Raw genomic sequence first — 16,768 nt, 5'->3', positions numbered from 1 at the left:
AGAGCATATGTATTGACTCCACACGGCTCTCAACATGGCGACTGACGCGCAGCGCTAACAGCGCAAACAACAGCAACAGTGCTGACAGAGCTAAGAGTGTTGGCCTGAGGGGTATCACAATATCTTTACATAATAATGCTCTGCATGTCATATGAGGGAACCTTTAACTAACATTATAACTGCTCCATATGCTTGGCTAATGCTGCCAATGAAATACATGCAGGAAGTATCCATTTGTACCATTAGTGAGCTATTAGTGAGGTTATTCGACTTTTACGCGTTGTGTAACCTTCTACAAACCGGAAAAGGCTAAAACTTTTCCATTTTGGTTGAGACAAGAGCCAACAAAGTGTGGGTTTGAGCGCGCCAATAGTTTTACCTTCACTCCTGTAGTCCTCCTGAGAGCCGAAAAGACTCAGGGCTGACAGGGGATGACTGGAGAAAGCGGGCCAGTCAGGAGTCACCAGCCCGCCACCGTGGTGCTGTCGAGGTCTGCTGCGCGAGTCGAGCACTGACGAGCTGTCCGCTTTCATTCGTAACACTGCTGCGTACGACATAGGCCGTGCTGCAACAGCTCTTGCAAAGTCTGGAGGAAAAAAAAACACAACAAACAAACAGGTGAAGAGTTACGTCATATACGCTTAATCCGTTCATGTGGTCTATTTTGTACAGACGTTTATTGCATTTCCGTCAATGGTCATTATTTAGAGAAAAGTATGTTAAATCGATTGTCTCTGTAATGGAGTAGTACTACTCCCTGTACTGCCCTCCTCCTCTGTGAGACTGATGAGCTTGAATGAGGTTCCCATGCTACTGTATAAGGAATCATTCGCAACAAACCAGTGTTCTACAAGGCTGAGCGGAAACAACGAGTGGAGACAGCAGGATAAGGAGGTGTCACAATTCAGAGGCAGCTCTGAGGGGAAAAAACCTAGAAAGCACATCCTGCAGTATGCAGACGAAGGCATGTAGTGTTGAGAAACATGGGCTCAGTATCTGTGATGTACTGGAGCGGCTGCAGACTAACTTTTTTACTTTAGTTGCACCGGTGCGCCTCATTTTATTTTCATTTAGGTGCACCAGCACATCATTTAAGTCCATCCAACTACTTTTTTGGCGCCACAATAACATATTTGAAGCGTTACATTTATTTACAGCTTCCACACACATTGGTTCATGTCGTCATACATGATGTAAAGATTGTAAACAGGAATAAAAGTCCAGATAAATGTGTTTTTTTTGAGTCGGGAAAGGTCACAAAGATGTTGTGTCAGGTCGGGATTCGGTGCAAATCACCTGTTTTACCTGTGTATGTGTGACGGCAATCAGAGCAGATCAACTGTTGGCGAGAAGACTTTCACGGTAAAGTTGTCTAATGTTATTAAATGCACAGTGTCACACACACACAAACACACTTCTTATATTCTGTATTTGTAGAACAATGGGTGGAGTCTTCAGTCTTTTACCGCAGCAGCATGTAGTCACCATTAGAGGTACGGTGTAAAGGCGCTCACGGTGCCGTAGGTGAAAACGTGCACTTCTTACGAGCTACAACAGCTGAAAATCACCGCCATCAAAGTCTTGTATCGAATAAAACGGTGTCAGTGTAGCAGGAACAGGAGGGAGACAGCTTCCTTTAAAGTAGAGGAATAATACCCTCTCTGAAATGTAAACTGTCACTGCTCATTGCTGTCACCGCGTCCTTCTACGACTTACTTTTTGAGGAATTCAATACCAAGTGCAATGTTTGTTGTCTTTTATGATACTATAAATGTAACAACTCAAGATTACACACACAATTAGTTCACCCGTGACGGCTGATCATCAACATGTATTTTTCCAAAGAGTACAATCCGGCTAAAAACACTACTGAGAATGTGGAAGCATTTCTATTTCGGGTATAACGCTTATTAAAAGAGAAAAAAGCTAAAAGGCTAGAAGATTGAAGCTCAGCTAGAGTCTAATCAGAGTTCTGCAAAAGTAGGGGGAGGGGGGAGGGGGAGGGGGGAGGGGGAGGAGGGGACTGCACTCCATGATATAGTGTTACCAAAGAACTGCACAAAACTGAGAAATAATTATGTGCCCTTGGGGACTTGTCAGCTGCAAAAAAACAAAAAAAAATACTTTCTATCTGCAAATGGAGAGCGGGCAATTACTGCACTACGTATTATGAGGAAGAAGCAAAGTACTGAGCTCCGCTTTGAAATTAAAGGTATTGTGAGTTAGAAAATTGATAAGCAAAGCAATTAGCTGGTTGGCAGTCAGTTAAATCGTGTATCTTGCTGGGAATCGGCTCGATTGAGGCGTCAGCCACGTTCCCGCTGATGAAGCCCACACGGTCGGCTAAACAAAGCAGAGCCGGCTCCTCTTTGCTTTGACAGCTGGGGGAAGTTAAAGGACATTTTAACTTCAGGAAGGGAGACAAAAGATGGAACAGTGAGGTTGGGTGAATGACAACGCCACCTTCATCATAAGGTGTGTCGCTACATCAACACAGTTTGGTTATGTCTAGCAAGCTGTACATCTAACATGCCACACACACCAGTTATCTCACAGTTAAGAGACGCTGGGCAGTGGTTTCGCTGAACAATTGCTTTCCATACACTTAATTAGTCCCTGTGTGCAGTAACCTCTGCATGTTACCGAGTTAAACGCCTCTTTATTCGAGCTATTGTTTTTTATTGACTGGTCAGCAAGTTCTTTTTACATCACAAACATTGTTGTTACCTTTTTGTTAATTTATGTTTTTGCAGTTTTCTTGGCGATGTAAATACTTCCTAAACATGAGAACACTGATCCACCGGTCTGGTCTTTCACATTTTCGCACCTCCTGAGGCAAATTCTGTGGAGCCAGTTGTGTCCCGTCCCATAACATTCAGGTCCATTTATTAAAGAATTTATGAAGATTCAGCAATTCAGCACCGAGACGCAATACTCCGACGGGAGAGGTAACAAGATTAATGATTGAACATCCTAAATGTGATGCAAGCTACATCTTGTTTAGTTTAACTACAGTATTGGGAAGTGAGCGCGGGACTCCCTGGTGACAAAAGGTTTGGCTATGTGCATCATTTTACTCGCACTAATTATCCCGTTTCTCACACTGACATACAAAGAAAAAGAATATATATATATATATTTCTTATTATCTTTTTTTTTTTTAATCCAAAGCTGAGAACATAATCTCCAGCTGTTTTCTCTGAATGAGACCAAACTGTCTGTGGCAGACTGGACTTAATTCACGTTGCCGTGCACCTGTTCAGGTGACAGCACCACCACAGCATCTCTCTGACAGTTGCAGTGCGGTTGAGACGAGCAGCGAGCGACGACAGGGAAACAGCTTGTTGAAACATACGTTGATCCTGTTAAGATGACAGCTGCACCGACTTCATTTAATCAAGGATCCAAACGCTGTCAGTACAAAAAAAAAAGGCTCGCTTCTCTTACGGAGCTGAATGGGAGATGTAAACACGCCTCGTCGTCTGAATGCCAGTTGGCAACACTTCTGTCACGCTAATCAATCACGATATAAGTCAATTCATCAGAAATGTTGCTGTGAATGTGGTTATGCTGGTACGGTAACAAACAAAATGTTGAACCCCAGAAACACTTGTCGTCAACTTTATTGTTTCCACCAACAGGTTGTGGCTCGAGGCCTTCATCAGGGTCATCCATATTCACCGTCAGATGCAGAGGCATGCAAATGGAGCGGTGAAGGCTGCATTCATTGTGCATGTGTGCGCACAGTATTTCTAATATTCTTTCTATCTCATCTCCCATCATTTATTATTATGAGCGAATGTTCCCTCTGGGGATCAATGAGGGCTTATCTTATCTTATCTCAATGTCAGAGGTGGAGGGAGGTGTTATGTTAGATTGTACATGATGTAGCTAAGCGTCCCTACAGTGATAGACTCAGTAAGCCAGTCACACATCTTCACTACAACGTTCACCCAAACTAAGGAAACTGGTAACTGGAGATGTTTGGATCCATTGATCATTAGCAGAGAAAACTGAATGAAAGCGTTGCTTTGTGTATGAAACCTTCAAAATCAAAAGCATTTGAGAGGGTGCTCAACATGTAAATTGAATAAAAATTGTGCAATCTTGAATAAAAACATAGAACTTAAGTTTGGCACATTATTCCCCTTTGTGGATGATTGATAGAATAAAATAACAAACCCCGGCAGATGGATGGATAAATAGATAAACACACATAATTTGTCCCTGACTCCCCGTGGGGAAACTGGTTAGCAGTGCATCGGACTTTGTTTACAACAAACAGCAAGAACAACAATGTTGTGTTAGGCTGAGATACACGCACACATGGGATAAGTGCATTTCCTGTTTAAAAAACGATATGGGTTGTCGGACAAACTAAAACTTGGATGTATTTTCAGCGATTGGAGGGGAGGTAATACGGTTGCTCAGATTGCAGCTATTTAAACGAGAAGGCCAGGACGGGGCCTCTCGTCAAACTATTCATCCTGACTCTGTAGATGTATTCCATGCTTGGTAGCGTTGTACCTGCTGGCCGTTGTTTCCTGTGCCTCATTAGCATAACCAAACCAGGAGAGGAGACAGAACGTTTAAAACACTTTCCTGGAAGCAGGGCCAGAGCACACCCCTGTTACGCATCAAACACGGATATCCTGTCACTAACAGCCATGTTGCATATTGTTCTGGAAAGTGCAAGTTATAAATGTCCATTTCCTTTATCTAGGAAACTAACATTTCAAGACCGGGGCTAAACCCTGACAAATACAGCATATATATATATATATATATAAAAACAGTCTCTTTTGTTTGTTTGACCACTGAAGCTGACAGGCACTCGCTCTTGTCAGCTGTAACCTTCATCTGATAAGAGCAATGACCCTTGCAGATCCCATTGATCCCTATCTTTCAGAGGGCGCAAAATCCGAAGCACTCATTGTTGTTGAAAGGGCTGCACCTGCTGCTATTTAGGGAGCGTCAGAACAATCGCTTCAGGTCTTAACACCACCTTGGTGATAACATCAGCGTAGGAGACCAGGCCCATTCTACACGTCAACAAAGAACAGGAAAAGCCAAACGTTCCTCGTTACCTTGTCCTTATTATCATACCTATGTTACACTGTGGCTTTACTGAAAGGGAGAGGACCTTTTGCTAAATAATGTAGAAATGTAGCATGCGGTGACGTCTAAATTATCACGAAGTATGGCCGACTGAGGAGACTTAAATGGGTTAGAGACTAACTAACACCAGAAGGGAAGGTGAGGCTGAGGGAAGATGACATTTAAGCAAACGGAGGGGGAGACCCGAGGAAACGGTGTGTGAGACCTCACCTCCGATTTCTGGTGTATAAAATCGGATGTAAAAATCGTCTCCAGCAGACAACAGATGCCTTTGCAAACGCCAGTAAACGCACCAACGCAGGTGCGACTTGTCTGGTTCTGACTGGTATCGTTTTAGGTTCCCTATCTTTGCCGCTGAAGGCAACCAAAGGCCAAGAGTTGGCCAGTTTCTCATCATGGCCGTCAGCGTCCGGGCCCTGATGCGCTGGCATGAGGTTGTCAGCGTTGTGCGTCTGCAGCCTCTGGACGACTGGGCTGTTGGAGAATTAATCAGAATATCACACAGTAAGTAGTTGAGACGCTCACAGGGACTCAAGTGGACGGACATGATTAGACATAGCCTGTGAGATTAATGAAGACCTTCACGGGGAGATTATATTGACTGAAGCTGATTATGCTTGAGACCATTTATTCAGCGGAATATCATTACGGATGGAGCAATCCATACATCATATGCAGCCTCACCTCGCCTCCCATCACAGCCGACTACTTACTAAAACACTGTTCTTTCTGTTTTTTCTATGGAGATTGAATGAGCTGGTTCAACCTTGCCGGAGTAACGATGTAACCGCGCTGGTGTTCGTATGATGTATGGCGCTATGTTGTCGAGCATTGGCGGTCTCTAACCAGCATGTTGTGTTACTGATATTCACTTTCTTTTAAAAAATGTAATGCCCATATTGGAGGTAGAACCTGATTCTTCTGTGACATGACGCAAAATCAGATGCCACACGTTGTATCTGCATCTGAAATATGAAGCGAATGACAACAAACTTTTGTAATTGGCTTCAGGCCGCATGGCAGCAGGACTCAAACGCTGGCGTCAGCACACAGGCTCATTGTACGTACTTGTGTAAGTGCCAAAAAATCCCAAGGTACGGATTATAGTGTTGATCACTGAGCACACCAAAGACGCTTTACTGCCAACACTTGAATGTTGATCCCAACTTCTAATGGTTACAGAAATCAAGAATGATATTTTATTTTTTTTATCGTTTCATCTCCTTGGCCCAAGTTGTGAGTGAAAGAGAGGCTGCCAGTTGGAGAAAGTCCATAGGTGCCTGATGTCGGGAGCCAAATATAGATCCTAAAGTTTGCGTATTTGTACACAGAGAGATAATAACCTGCAGAGTTGCAGCAATTGTTTGAGGCATTGATTTTCTAAATGGGGTTAGTGGGATGTTGGGACGTTGGGAATTGCAGTTAACCACCTTTTGCCTCGGAGTGACTCCGTATCGCTCCGTATTTACTTTTCAAGGCAGCAATATATTCATAGCATGGTCCCACTTTCTGTGTAGTGCATGCAAATACTCCATTCCCCCCGTATTTCTAGTGCACGACTCTTGTGCCCTTGATGAGAATGACTTCATGCATCAGTTATCCAGCTCTACACATCTGTATTCCCCGCAACCCACGTTTAATATCGAGATACCTCCGACTTAGATGAGGAGCGTTTGAATTACCATTCCACACTTAACACTCCGAGCAACACTGTAGTCCAATCAGAGTGGCCCCAGACATCATACCGGCCCAGCCCACCTTTCTACACATGAGAGGAATCTGTGCTGCCCCTCTCTGCTACTGCATGGATTATAAATGTATGAAAGCAATAAGGACCGGAGAATAAAATAGAGCGGGGGAACTATTGTCTTCAAAGTGAGCATTTTCAGAATATTCAGAGAGCAGAGTGGGTCAATAATCCATTACATCGTGTCAAAGGTATCCTAACAGACAAAGACTGCATCACACGCCCTGGGAGTGGCTCTCCATGGCTCTTCATTGATCCTGCTGCTGGTAATATTGAAAACCAGTTTGAAGTGCGTCACTCTTAAAACTGAAATGTGACATATTTCTAACAGCTGTGAGCTTTAGAAGCGTACCTCAGCTCAAAGCGCTGTTTTTATAGATTTTCCGTGCTACCTATGGTCCTTGCACATTCAACGTTGTGGCGTCAACATGTGCTGTTTGACGCCACAATTTAGCATGTTGTATTCTTCTTCTTTAAAAGCCAATACCATGATGGTGTGAGAGCTGCAGACAAACTAATTTGACTCATTTAATTTCAGTTATTGACAAGGCAATGCTGTTATTTTGTGGATGGATGACGGCAGGAAGTGCACGTTCCTTCAAGAGTCTATTGAGAATCCTCAGTTTAAAATAACCAAACAGGAATGAGCTCAGAAAACGTCTCCCAAGGCAATAGAACTAAGACAGCAAACACAAGTAAAGGCCCGTCATTGCTTGTTATAAGACAACAATATGCCCGAGGACAATGCTGATGAATGGTGTGTCTCTTCTTTTTCTTTGTTCTTTTATGCCATGCCTATAAACATTTCATTTGTCTTCACTGTTATATGGATCTCCTGGCTCTCTCATCTTACAAAGACTTTACAGATGAAGAAATGCACACCAGAACTGCATAAATGCACAGAGTGGGATGAGAGTAATGGAAATATTGTGATCATGATTGTGGGCAACATTAAAAATGCATTTCTTTCTATCAAATTGAAATGCAATTATTGCACCATAATTACCAAATGTTTGGACACATACAGAGAAGAATGTGCTTCACATAAAGACATATAAAAAGAGCAGTTTCCTCTATTATACCTGGAAGCAGAAGACAAACAAGGCCACTGTAATCTTGGTTGTGCTAATGTGAAATGTGAATTATTTTGCGACATCATCATTGCTGAAAGGTTAATGACTTGCAGTTTATGAATGTGCATATTATCATATTTGATTGAATGTGAAAACAATGAACAGAACTCCACTTTCCTTTCCTGCAAAGTGTGATTTCATGAGCTTGATTTAAGTTTGTCTGAAACTTCGATCCAGAAAATCTAGATATGTTTCACCTCCGATGGCTGAAATTTCCCTCAACGCGAGTACGGAATGCAAAGGTAGGAAAATCAATCCCATAATAAAGTTCTTTAAGGCGTTTTAGAGAGAGTCAACCTATTTTTTTTCTGAGAGGCAATTACTTTGCCAAGCAGTAAGACAACAGGAGTCAATTCAGGAACAGAGGGCTGAGATACCGATAATGAACCAGTGGAGCAAATGCTGTCAACTTTATGCACCCGAGGTACCAAACCAAACCCTGAGATCAAAAATCAATGGACAGAATTGACTCAACTGAAACAAATTAACTGCACAGGGACCTGTTTATAAACTTGATAAACTAGTTAAAGTCTTGATAAACAGAAAACCTCTAGCTTCTCTGCAATATAATGCTTAGTTTAAAGGAGTAACGCTGCACTGAAGTCACGCTTCGCTTGGGAGTCCTTTTGCTTGGTACTGAGGTAGCATTGGGGCAATTACTTCAATAATCTATTTTCATTATGAAAATAGATTACATTACAAACACTTTTATATTTGACACCATACGAATGCACTTTCCCAAAAGACCACAAAAGAGTCTCTTATGCTGTGAATTTGTAAATAAATGTAATAATAAGTAGTTCCACAGTGGCTACATTCAAAGCACCCAAACATTTAGCATCACGGTGATCGGCACATCTGCTTGAGGCCCTTGAATGTGCATTAGCATGTTGGATGTGTTTGCATTCACACACTCCCTACGGCGGTGGAGCAACGTCGACTCCCCCGTCCTCGTCTTAATACACAGCTGCCTCTACGTGGCTGTTGTAGCTGACTGGGAACCCACGGGCCGGTCGTCCGGCTCCGGCATTTCATTTGCGGTCGCCAAGGTGCGACCGACTTGAAACGCCAATCAGCTTGTTGTGCTAAACTCAGCAAGTGTTGCTAACGGGGTAAATATGTTACGGCGACTCCAGGCGGAATTCCCGAATTTAGTTCCACATTACGTGCATCAATCTACATGCTGTGTAATCTGGACCGCTGGGTGATAAGGCCAAAACCTTCTATCAAAATATAGGTCATTTCATACCATGATACCGATACATATCACGTTATAGCATGTTTGCTGTTCATTCAATAAATAGTTGACACGGTTCTGTATACTCTTGAGTGAATAAAATACTTGACAAATAGATAAGCGAGCGAAATAATCAGATTTTCTGAGAAATTGAGTTAGTGTGTGCTCGTTATTATCAATTCAGACGACGGAATTGTGTATCTCGATATTACTACGGTGACGGTTTGGTTCTAAAACACTCGCACGCAACCCGAGCTTCAACTGTATAGCTCAAGCTACTGTATCATCTCCTGTGTGCTTCTATACTTTTAAAGTTACTTACAGTAAGAACTGTAAGCATCTCTAAATATTATATGATGCTCACAATAATATGAACAGCAGATGATGACTGTTGAGGTCAGACATCGAGCCAGGATAAGAGTTGGGGTGAGGTCAGCAATATGGCTCGGGGGTCCAATGCTCATGAATTTCACATATACCCTCTGGTGACTGAGTTTAGACGCAACACTGAACTATTTGCATTATGTTTCCAACTTTATACAAATATCAATACTACATATAGTTAGGAAATACTGATAATAACATCAACACTTCACGGTAGTGTCTGTTCATTGTCCAGTCCCACGGTAGACATCGGTGTTCCTGATGTTGTCTGTACTGTGGCAGCTATGGCCTTTGCTGTTATCTCACACACATCAGATAGACACCCACGGCACTGTTTCCTGAGAGATCTCTTTAAGTGCTTGCGTTGGTTTGAATAGTCATTGCACTTTGCGGTTACACTGCCGTTGAGATAGTGTCTGTTTCATGTGTTTCATGTGTCAGTCTTCAATCTGATTGACATGGACGGACTGAATATTTTTGCAACATAATGTGTTCTAAGCCATTTCATCTTTTTTCTTTTTAAATCTGAAATGCTGATCGAAAAAATGAAAACAGTTTGTCTTACACTTCTTTATACTTGGAACTTGGAGAGGAGGTGGCAGAGCAGTGTGCACGTGTGACAACCAGATAATGGAGGCGTCTCTGGTTTTCCCTGGAGAAATTCCGTTGTACTCTGTGACGCCTTGATCTGCTTCAAGAACCGTAGAGGACACAGAAGTTGAATTGTCAGTACTGCAATGTACTTAAATATCCAGTGTGTTGTTCTCGGCTGTATCTCTGAAGCCAGATGAGCCTCACGAGTACGGCTGACACGAGCAAGATATGAAACCACCGAGTAGTAAACAAGGTGGAGATGGACTATAACGTGAGCGGGGGTTGCTTTCTTTAATCTAAATCCTTTGATTATTTGATTAGTTTTATCAGTGAGATCCATTGCTGCTGAAGATATCTTCAAAAGATTTCCTCAGGTAGCCTCACAGTTTCTCCTACACACACACACACACACACACACTTTCACAAACTCTACGGGGAGTCAAGACTTACACTTTAAAGACAAGGGTTTAAAATGATTATGATTAGACTACAAAAACATTCCAAGTGCTTATGCAAATGAAACCACAGCCCTGTCTTCCCATTAGCGTACATTTAGAAAAGGATATAGGCTATGAATAGAACACTATGCGTCGTTCTATAGTGTTGAATTGGGCTATAGAAGCCTTACACTGCTCCTAATCAGGGAACAAAGATGTGTCATTCAAGAACTGCTCTGCTGTTGCTTTCACTGCATTGTTGCTTTATGTACAGTGCAGTGTTACCCTGTCTACGCAAGCACATACCCAATAACTCCGACCCACTGGTGCAAGCTGCAACACTGCACAACAAATGAGGCGCCGAGTGTGTGAGTAAAAACATCCAGCCGGAGTGGGGGGGGGGGTCCTCAACGACGTTCCAGGCTTCTCATGGGCGCTTGGCCACCAAATGTTACAGAAAAGAGCCTCCTCTAAGCTTCAGTCCCATCTCACAGTCAGTCAGAGGACCAGATCTCAGTCAGAGAGGCTGATACTTGCTTTACTTTGCTATTATTATCTAATGTGAGATGAGGACCAATATTCAATTTCAATAATGTTCCTTTTTATCAAAACAAACAACGGCTCCAAAATGTTCAATAATCACATCAAATAAATTACAGCGATTTAAAAAAAACTAATTTGCTCAAACAAAGAAATGAACAAATAGACCGTAGCCTGTAACACTTAAAGTCAGAGACCCGACACACAACCGTGTTATCCTTCTGACAACAATTCATTATAAGTCATGTTGATGCATGATTAATAATGTGAGATTCGTGTTCCTTATTTCATGGGCTGTTTGGGATTTCTGGGGTAAAGCATAGCCTTTACTATCAACTACTGAGTTTCGAAGCGTTTTAAAACCTCCCTTTAGCACTGTCTTGGATGTAAAACACCATAAATCAAAGGATCAAACACCAATCAAAGGGAGAACATGTTTGCATCAAAACAGTTATTGAGAAAATAATTATTAAGTTATAAAATTCCAATGAAAATCAGAAGACTTGGATAGAAATGAATCATTGCTATATGCACACTATGGCCAACAGAAATACTCATTTTAAAACCAAACGTCTTAACCCGAGGCCAGCATCTCCAAAGCAACTGACGGAAAGAGCAGAAGCGTGACAATTTTAGAGATTCCAGAGAACTAGGGTTACAATTAATAACCTTAGTTCTAATTCATACTGGTGATGCCCTATAAAATACTTTAAAAGTGGAGCCAAGAAGATGCTTGCCATGACAACACAACACAGAAAGGCCATAAACCTGTGGCATGCAAAATACCACCTTTCCGTTAGCTATATGCATGTAGGACCTTGTTAACCCACCTGTATGTATAGTGCTCATTATGACAGTCCAATCAAGTCTTTCCCTTCTAGAAACGTCCACAATTTATTCAGAATCAAACAGCCCCCAGAGACAGGCCTCAAAAGTTCAGAAACAGCGGCTTCCATTTAATAGTGTGGCTTAACGAGCAGATGATAGAGGTCAGCGCTGTGTGTTTGACTCCCACAGACGGAGCTCGGAGAGAGATCCACCGAGTGTGCGACCCGTCGTCCTGTGGGTTGAAAGAACCATTAGAAAGTGCAGCATCCATTAGACCGGCAGAGGCGTGCTCTAGACCAGGGGTGTCAAACTCATTGTTGCTCTGGGGCCGCAACAGCACCATGGTTGCCCCCAAAGGGCCGGTTGTCAGCGGGGGGGGGGGGCTGCTGCTGCTCCTGCCACATACGCTGGTGGAGGTGTGCGCGCGCGGATCGGGGAGGAGCTCCGCCGTGCGCGATACAGAGAGCAGAGGATATTTGTTTTTGTTTTTATATCAAGTATTTTTTTTTTTTTTGCTGGCGGATTCGCGGGCCACATAAAATGACGTGGCGGGCCGGGTGTTTGACACCCCTGCTCTAGACCGACCAATGGGGGCACTTGATCTGGAACTAAAATTGTGTGCATTTACTGCTACAGTAAAGACAAGAAAACTACAACTCAGAGGCTTGGATTCCTACTGAAAAAGGAAAGTATATTCATTGCTATTTGTCAGGCTAATAAATGTTTTCGGTATTAATGCGATTGAGCCGTTGGGTGATGCTTTGTTTCTGAGAGCACCTGTTGTTTACAGCTCTCACGTCCATAAATGATGCTCTCCCAGCTGTGTCGCATCTACAATGGCCGTGTCATGGCCAGTAGATTTCGGTGTGCGCCGCACAATCTCTCCTAATATCAGCGCTTAGGAAGACCATTCCGTGCAACTGTTCCCCTGCTCTCATCTCTCTCAACACTGCCTGTTTCTTACCTGAAAGGCCACTGATGACAGACAGGAGGAGAAATGGTTTCCATGGTGACCCCATACTTGTTGGAGAGGGTCCCTTCTGCAAGAGTGTTAGCAGGTCTGCGTCTTCATTAAAGCTGCCTGCAAACAGAGAGACAGGAGAGAGTTATCGCATACATCCGGATCCACACTGTAAACCTCCAAATCACCAAATGACATCTTTCACATGAATCATACAAATTATAGCTCCACCACACTATGTCATGTAAAAGAATGAAATAGGTTGGACTTGTCCTTGTGACGAGGAAGAGAAGCTTGTGAAGTCAACAGAGTATTTCTTGTTATTTATAGAACAAATCGTATGTGGAACAAAAGCATTATTAGCCAAACGCTCTCTAATCCCCTGCAGTCCCCGGCTCTTTATAGATTCCCCAAATAATAACGCGACTGTTGCGAGTCTTTCTTTGCTGAGAAAAATCACACATTTCATAGAATCGTGAATCCCACAGCACTGACTGGGCTCTGAAAAGGACGATCGCTTGTTTTATCACAACTAGATTCCAATGTCTTCATATATTTATCGCAACTCAAACTTCAATGCGACGACAGATCCACACACATTTATTTTCCTCTGAAGCTCTTCACAATAAAAGTCCCACATTATTTTTGCTGCTTACTCTTCTTCCCTGTACTGTTAGTAGACTTGATGTATTGAAGGACTACCACTAACAAAGCTCTGCTGATTCTGTGATTTATACATTCTTCATAATAAAAGTCCACCGTCATTTTGATATTTAAAAGCTTTTATTTTGGAGCAGCAAGATGAGGTCTCAGCTGTGCCTCAGGAGAGGAACTCCGGCCAGTGGGGAGGAAGATGGAGACCTGCGTTTGATATATTGTCTGGATTGTCCCCACATGCCGTCCACACTGAGATCAGAATTCATTGCGAGCACAGGCCACCTCAGCAAGTGGTCTGGCTGATCGGATCCCAATGAGAGCAGGACCTGATATTCAAAGCGTACAGATTTGACGGGTGATGCGTGCCAGCATGGTCGGGTGTCCCAAATCGCAAAGCAAATGAAAGGTAAAAGGATTGATATTTTAAGTTATTTAAATAGGTTGCTGACAAACACACAGACACACACACACATGTTCAGAGTATCAAACCGGCCTCTGCATGCTCCAAACACAGTGCGAATAGGAACACAGCCCTTTGGCTTGGAGTGTGATGAATGTGTAGCTGCTGCTGCATAGATGGCTCTGATTGTACCTTTTGCCTAGTACTAGTTATTCCCTAAATGAATGCAGTCATCTACATGACCATTTCAGCACAACAAGGTGTCCCAGGAATAATGGACGCGATGGAGCCTCTGCGTAGTGGGATGGCCTTGACTTTGTTATTTTCTGTATCAGGACACTTCTGAGCACATTCTCACACTCACGGCGTACACACTGTCATCAAATCACTATTCTTTTTTAAAAGGTTGAGGTTCGTTTGACCTGTTGTGGCTTAGTTTGGCTAGACATCGCTGTTGTTGCTATGTTTATCCAGATGGTTCGTTACACAGAACCCTCTGAGAAGCTGCTCGTGCAGCTGCAAGGATGTAATCTTTCATCAAGGGACCCCTACCAGGTGCCAGGGGCTGCAACAGATCACAAACGTCCCGGATGGATCAGGGGAAAAATCAGGGAGCAAGTATAACTTTTAAAGATGAGCTTGTCATGTTTTCCCTGCCGATAAAGATTGGCGATCGAGCCCCTTCGGTCAATACAGACAGTTTTTGTTGTTTTGCTATGTTTTAGCAGCTGTCATTTCAAGATTCCAGACCCGAAAAATCATTTCAACCTCCCTGAAGTCAGTGTAAACCGCCCAAAAGTTTGGTGGTTATTTGCATAAAACATACAAATCAAATTGATTCGGAAATAACAGATTGTATTTTTCTGAATAAAAAAAGTGTTTTATAAGCTGCTTAGTGTTTGGAAGTTAAACAAGTCTTAACTCTCCGTAATTATTCCCCAGCTATTTATATATTGCTGTGAAAACATCTCCTTCAAACAGCTGTTTGAAAGTTATCCAAGATTACATTTGAACACATCATGATATCATCATAGTTTAACTTCGCCCCCTCTCTGTACGGATCAGCTACAGTCCGTGTAGAGTAATCCCATTCATCGCCTTCAGTGAGATTCAAAGCAACCCGGTCCTAACGTTCATGATATTCTCCTGCTATTATCTTCAACAGCTCAGCATCAACACCTGACCGTGATAACAAACAGTGTGAACATCCAGTGTGAAACACTGCATCTGGATGTACGGATGCCATCCTATGTACAAACAATGCTAATGGGAAACATTGCTGATGTGTATAAAAAAAAGAGCAAGATCTGCTGAGCTTGTTATTCTCCTCCAGAGCCATTCATCGCCACGCAAAGAGCAGTGCTTCTTCAGCCTCTTTGTCAACATGTTTAAATGTATGCTCCCTCTCTCCCTCTCTCCCCCTCTCTCTCTCTCTCCCCCTCTCTCTCGCTCTCCTCCCCTCTTGTCTCACTAACGGGCTCCTCGTCTTCATTTAGCTCGTCTGTCATGTAGATCATTAATACGGTGGCACAGGCAGCTCCGTGGGTTGAGGGAAGCATGTCCAGATCCAGCAGGACTCGTCTCACATTCATCATTTATGTCTCCTTTTTTGTCTCGGCCTCACCTCGATTGCTCCCTCTTCTCCCAGAATGCACCAGCGGTAGAGCTAGCGGCTTAAACAATTAGCGACTTAGCAATTAGGCGGTTATTTAGAAGAAGAAAAGAAACAAAGAGAGATAAGCAAACACAATTATCCGTTTCCGTCGTTGCAGTATACGATGTTTTTGCTTTCTTTTCTCAGGTTTCTCAATCTGCTATGTTTAAGCCTCTTCTCTACAGCTGGAGATGATTGAACAAACTTCTTCATTGTGCACTCTCTTTGCTCACTGATGCAAAGACATGAATAGCTGAAGATCGGCTGTCTAGACAGCTGTCTGCCCAGGCTGCTCTTCTTTTTGTCAACAGGTTCTCACTCGGCTTCACCTCACCGTCGCCCTCCACTCTGCACACCGCGGCATACGAATAAAAGCTGGCTGAGTGATGGAAGATGAGCGGAGGCCTATTGGATACACTGAAAGCACACAGGTCACCACGGGAATGGAGGCCTCCACTGTCTCGCAGCACTTTACTTCCTGTCTGCGTAGGTCAGCGTGTTGTCAGACAAACCCCTGAGTACGTGTTGGACCGAGCAGCCTCCACATCAGGCCTCGTGGGAACCGGGAGGCAGAAGCACATCTACTTCCCACAGAAAACCCACCGGCAGCTGCACCACCTCTGGCCTGCAGTGTGTGTTTGTTGAAGGAACACAAGAGAACACAAAGTCCGAGAACACGTTCCCTTTTGGAGGATTGTCATAAAAACAAGTTGGCACGTTTGTCTTGGTTGGTTTTTAGAGAGAAAGCAGACTCTAGTCCACCTAAAGGTGAAACCACAAAAACTTTGTTTGTCTTTTTTAAAGTAAGACAAATATTCCAAAAAGGCCAAACTTCAAGTGTGTGATGAAAATGAATGTTGGGAACTGACGCCGACAACACCGGAAGTCAATGTGCGCAATCTGTATGACTGTCAAGTAGTTTATTTTATGCAATTATATGTTTACTGTAACTGCGGGTACTTTGTGTGTTAAACAGTTTTGCCTTTCTTTTACTCATAATGTGGAACAAGTTGTTGTTGTTGTTGTAGCATCACCATACGACCGTTATGAGCTCAGAGAGAGGAGAGAAAACCTGTTG

General features: G+C 43.1%; 1 protein-coding gene across 1 annotated transcript in view; it reads right to left on the bottom strand.

Annotated features, from left to right (window-relative positions):
- Window positions 1-13,052, bottom strand: part of cntn5 (contactin 5) — a 68,741-nt gene extending 55,689 nt beyond the window's left edge. Inside the window, exons 1-2 of the mRNA XM_079166791.1 lie at window positions 12,983-13,052; window positions 380-586 (exon numbers count right to left, since the gene is read on the bottom strand). Of these exons, the coding sequence (XP_079022917.1) occupies window positions 380-586; window positions 12,983-13,037 (262 nt within the window). The 5' untranslated portion in view covers window positions 13,038-13,052. The remainder of the gene's footprint in view (window positions 1-379; window positions 587-12,982) is intronic.
- Between the last annotated feature and the right edge of the window lie 3,716 nt (window positions 13,053-16,768).

The sequence above is a fragment of the Pholis gunnellus genome (genome assembly GCF_910591455.1).
Source record: "Pholis gunnellus genome assembly, chromosome: 9".
Lineage (NCBI taxonomy): Eukaryota > Metazoa > Chordata > Actinopteri > Perciformes > Pholidae > Pholis > Pholis gunnellus.
Note: the sequence above shows the minus strand (reverse complement) of the source record. Positions and strands in the feature narration are given on the sequence as shown.